Source organism: Terrapene carolina, unplaced genomic scaffold (genome assembly GCF_002925995.2).
Source record: "Terrapene carolina triunguis isolate 2854851 unplaced genomic scaffold, T_m_triunguis-2.0 Scaffold33926, whole genome shotgun sequence".
In the NCBI taxonomy this organism is placed as follows: Eukaryota; Metazoa; Chordata; order Testudines; family Emydidae; genus Terrapene; species Terrapene triunguis.
The window spans coordinates 205,244-209,948 of NW_020698277.1; the positions used below are offsets into that span (position 1 = coordinate 205,244).

The window sequence follows — 4,705 nt, forward strand, 5'->3', positions numbered from 1 at the left end:
GCCAGACGAGTACCCAGCAGTCACCTACTCCAGGACAGGCCCAACAAAGAAAGTAACAGAACGCCACTAGCCGTCACCTTCAGCCCCCGACTATAACCTCTCCAGCGCATCATCAAGGATCTACAACCTATCCTGAAGGACGATCCATCACTCTCACAGATCTTGGGAGACAGGCCAGGCCTTGCTTACAGACAGCCCCCCAACCTGAAGCAAATACTCACAAGCAACCACACACCACACAACAAAAACACTAACCCAGGAACCTATCCTTGTAACAAAGCCCGTTGCCAACTCTGTCCACATATCTATTCAAGTGACACCATCATAGGACCTAATCACATCAGCCATACCATCAGAGGCTCGTTCACCTGCACATCTACCAATGTGATATATGCCATCATGTGCCAGCAATGCCCCTCTGCCATGTACATTGGCCAAACCGGACAGTCTCTACGCAAAAGAATAAATGGACACAAATCAGACGTCAAGAATTATAACATTCAAAAACCAGTTGGAGAACACTTCAATCTCCCTGGTCACTCGATTACAGACCTAAAAGTCGCAATATTACAACAAAAAAACTTCAAAAACAGACTCCAAGGAGAGACTGCTGAATTGGAATTAATTTGCAAACTGGACACCATTAAATTAGGCTTGAATAAAGACTGGGAGTGGATGGGTCATTACACAAAGTAAAAACTATTTCCCCATGTTTATTCCCCCCCACTCCTCCCCGCACCCTACAGTTCCTCACACCTTCTTGTCAACTGCTGGAAATGGGCCATTTTGATTACCACTACAAGAAGTTTTTTTTCTCTCCTGCTGGTAATAGCTCACCTTAACTGATCACTCTCGTTACAGTGTGTATGGTAACACCCATTGTTTCATGTTCTCTGTGTATATATATATATATATATCTTCCTACTGTATTTTCCACTACATGCATCCGATGAAGTGAGTTTTAGCCGACGGAAGCTTATGCTCAAATAAATTGGTTAGTCTCTGAGGTGCCACAAGTACTCCTGTTCTTTTTGCTAAAAACATTCTTGTTTTCACTAGACAGTGTATTGATCTGTCAGGGTTTTCAAACTGGGGATCATGACTCCTCAGTGGGTTGCGAGGTTATTACGTGGCCAGCCAGGCAGGGGATGAGTGATGCTGCCTGCAGTTGACAGCCTGGTGGGGAGTTGCAGGCAGCAGGATGTGCCCCTGCAGAGCCAGCAGGCCAGCCCCTGCGTCCCCCCTTCCTGTGGGCATGGTGGCCAGGGGCTGTATGGCCAGGGGAAGCCCAAAGGATCAGAAACTCCCCCCTGTGCAGCGTGCGGAGGGTGCTGGCTGGGTGCTCAGTTCTGAAGGCAGCGCTGCCGCCAGCAGCAGTGTGGAGCTGAGGGTGTCATGGTGCAGTGTATTGCCAGTCTGGTGCTGACTTCAGAGCTGGGCAGCTGGAGAGCAAAACTAACTCTAGTTCTGCTGCTAATGTGCCACAGGCTGGAAATTGCCCCTCCGAGGCCCATTCAACCCCACCGTCCCATCTGCACGAGATGGGCCTGATCTGGTCTCCTTTCCAGGGCACGCCGGCTGGTGTCACTGGCTGGGTTTGAGAGAGACTCAGCGCAGGACTTCAGCAAACACAGGGGCAGGGAATCGTGTGTCATCCTGTGTGGTTTGCAAGTGACTAAATTTGAACTTAAAACCCGCAGCCTGCCCCTCCCCCATGAGCCTGTGCAGGGCTGGCTCCTTATCTGTAAATCAGCAAGAGACTTTCCAGCCCCTGTTCTGTCCCCTCCGTCCACCGGTACATGCGTGGGGGAGACGTAGATTCCATTCCTTCATTAGCATTTATTAATAACTATTCCTCTCCATCCCCTTCCCCACCTCCACGCACACTCCGACGCAGCCATGGAAATCCCTGCCGAGGGCTATAAAATACAGAGGCGGACGACGGGGAAGCCAGACCATTCTCGGCCACCCCACTGTACAGCAACCTGCCTCTGCTGGAGCCGGAGCCAAGAGAACCCGCCTGGAAATGAAGGTCACCTCCTCAGCCCTGGCAACGCTGCTCCTTGCCGCTCTCTGGACTGAAGCCCACTGCGATTCCTGTAAGTACCGGGTCCGCCCCTTCCCTTACTCTACAGAGCCCTGCCTTGCCAGCTCCTCCGGCCCAGGCATTTCCAGCACCCAGGGTTAGGGCCCTGCAGCTTTGGAAGGGCAGTGGGTGAAGCAGAGGAAGCAGGGGGTGTGGGTGGGCCCTGCACTGGGACTCAGGAGATCTGGGTACAAGCCTGAGGGGTTTGGCTGCCCAGGTCCCACTGAAATGCACCAAAATCCCCTAGGAAGCTTTGGAAATCTGAGCCAGACTCTTCCTGGGCCTCAGGTTCCATCTGTAAAATGGGGATAAGGCTTTGTGATCTGGAGGCCGAGAGCTGCCAGCTCCAGAGCTCAGATATCCATAGCCCTTTATCCCAGGCTCTGAAAGGCATTCACCAGCATCACTGAATTAACCCTCGCCAGCCCCCGGCGGGAGTGTCAGTACCGTTCTCCCCATGCTGCTGGCAGGGAAACCGAGGCACAGAGCCGCAAAGTGACAACCCAAATCACTCCGTGGCAGAATGGAGAAAAGTCCATTTCTTGTGTCAGTGGAGGGCAGAACAACAACAACAATTAACCCGATTGTGGAGGGGCCGGGGGAGCATCCAAGAATTCCCTCCTGCCCCCAGAAAGGGGGGTTGGCTGCTAATGAGCACAGAACTAGTCAGTGTAGGAAATTCTCTCCAGTCAGCTCGTCCTTGTTACCGAGGGAAGGAGAACGAATTCCCTTTCTCTTCTTTCCCCAGTCATCAGCCAGAGCAACACATGCTGCATGAAGGATAATTTTGTTCCCAGAAGAATTTCTCCAAAACACATCAAAAGTTGCAGACCCACAGGTCCGAACTGCTCCCGCCAGGCCGTGATGTGAGTATCCCGGGGCGCCCCACACACGGGGTCGATGTGTCTGTTTCATCTTGTGTCCATAGCGCTGCCAAATGCAGTCAAACAAAATGCCACCACAGATTGTTTACCTTTTATATGCAAACCCAGTAATTTGCTCTCCCACTCCCTGGTCTTTACCACCTCTGCTACTTTGTAGCCGAGAGTCAGTATCCGCTGTTGTAATGACTTCCGTCCTCTAATGCTGAAATTCCAGGACTAACTATTCTGCGGTACTTTCACAAACACGGAGTCAAGTGTTGTATATAATCAAACGTCTCCCTACAGGACCAAAGTGCATCGTGGGACGGGATAGCTTTGTATTTTCATGGTGCCCCTGAACTGCCTGTGTTGCAAATGATGAAATAGACCCACAAGGGGGTCTCACGGCCGTTAGCCTGACTCCGTGGGGCTCAGTTACAGAAGGCAAATGGAAAGGGACAGTCACACCCTTGCTAAGGGGCAAGAGTCACTAGGTGGCGATGCTGGCAGATGCCAGAGCCTGGCTAACTGAGGTTCGGGGGCTGTAGGAGTCAGAGATGCACTAGAACTGCATGTGCTCCCCCAGCTCGGGGCTAGCAGGGAGCCCAGCTCGGCAGGGTCAAGGTGCACAGGCCGAGGTTTGTGGGGGCTCTGGTTACAGTAGCAGGGTGGGGGCTGTAGCTCAGGAGTGAGGGGCGTTGGCAGAGCTGGGGGGTGGGGGATGGAATGGGGCTGGCAGGGGATAGGCAGCCTAGGACAGCAGTGTGTTGCCCAAGCAGCTGGGGGATCCTATTCCAAGGTGGCAGCGCGGCAGGCCATGGTCATGGTGTATTGACCGGTCTGCGTGGGGAGGCCACAGATTGCAATAGGACAAGATGTTGCAGGTCCGGATAGAGGTGTGTTGTCAAAGCTGGGGGAGGCAAGTGCCCACAGCAGCAGCCCCAGAGCCCAGGCAGCTCTGTCAGCCTCCTGCGTTCAAGAGACCCGATTTCACTGCAGAACCAGACCGTTCCCAGCGCTCTCAGTCACTGCCCTGCTGCGTGAGCTGTGATCAGTCTGGGTGTCACTTTGCATTTGCTAAGGGAGCCGGGCTCATCTCTCTCTCTCTCTCTCTCTCTCTCTCTCTCTCCACAGAGTGACGCTCACCCGGGGGAAGGAAGTCTGTGTTGATCCCAGTAAGATACGGTTGGCCACATGTAAAGGAAAGCAAGAAAAATCACTTAAAGACACCCAGACTGCACAGCTGAGACAACAGAAGCTGGACACAGTGTAACGCCCCCCATTATTTATATGGACTGATGTGTATCAGTGCACGGTTTTGAGAGGCTATTTTTCTAGCCCTGTTTATTTAAGGAGAACCCCTCCCATTCCCTCCATCCCTTCTGTGTCCCTTGTCCCCCCGTGACCCCCTGCCAACACCACTCTCATTCTTTGCAGATACAATAAAGTGCAGTGTTTTCTAACATGACCCAGTGCTTCTGCTTCTGTGAGTAGGAAATCCCACCCCCCCATTTTCTGAACAAGGCTGGGCCATGTCAGTATGTTGTCACTATGGAGACCCACAGATGGTCCATGGTGTCAGTATGGAGACCCAAAGATGGGCCAAGTGCCTATGGTGTCACTGTGGAGACCCAAGGATGGGACATGTCACCATAGTGTCACTATGGAGACCAAGGATGGGCCATGCCACCATGGTGTGTCTACAGAAGGAATTCCCCCCACTTACATTTGGCTGAAGCTGGAATAGGATCCCAGT

The 4,705-nt window shown here is 52.7% G+C and overlaps 1 protein-coding gene across 1 annotated transcript; it reads left to right on the forward strand.

Annotated features, from left to right (window-relative positions):
- Nucleotides 1-2,026: 2,026 nt before the first annotated feature.
- On the forward strand, nucleotides 2,027-4,222 carry LOC113409670 (interleukin-8-like). Its single transcript, XM_026663824.1, has 3 exons — nucleotides 2,027-2,099; nucleotides 2,835-2,952; nucleotides 4,084-4,222. Exons 1-3 carry the CDS (start codon nucleotides 2,027-2,029, stop codon nucleotides 4,220-4,222), a joined length of 330 nt encoding a protein of 109 aa, XP_026519609.1.
- Nucleotides 4,223-4,705: the final 483 nt, after the last annotated feature.

Excerpts from the sequence above, each read along its gene's own strand:
- LOC113409670 (XM_026663824.1), top strand. The coding sequence starts at position 2,027 with ATGAAGGTCACCTCCTCAGCCCTGGCAACGCTGCTCCTTGCCGCTCTC. Across the intron at positions 2,100-2,834 it reads TGAAGCCCACTGCGATTCCT|TCATCAGCCAGAGCAACACA; the intron begins GTAAGTACCGGG and ends TTCTTTCCCCAG. Across the intron at positions 2,953-4,083 it reads TGCTCCCGCCAGGCCGTGAT|AGTGACGCTCACCCGGGGGA; the intron begins GTGAGTATCCCG and ends CTCTCTCCACAG.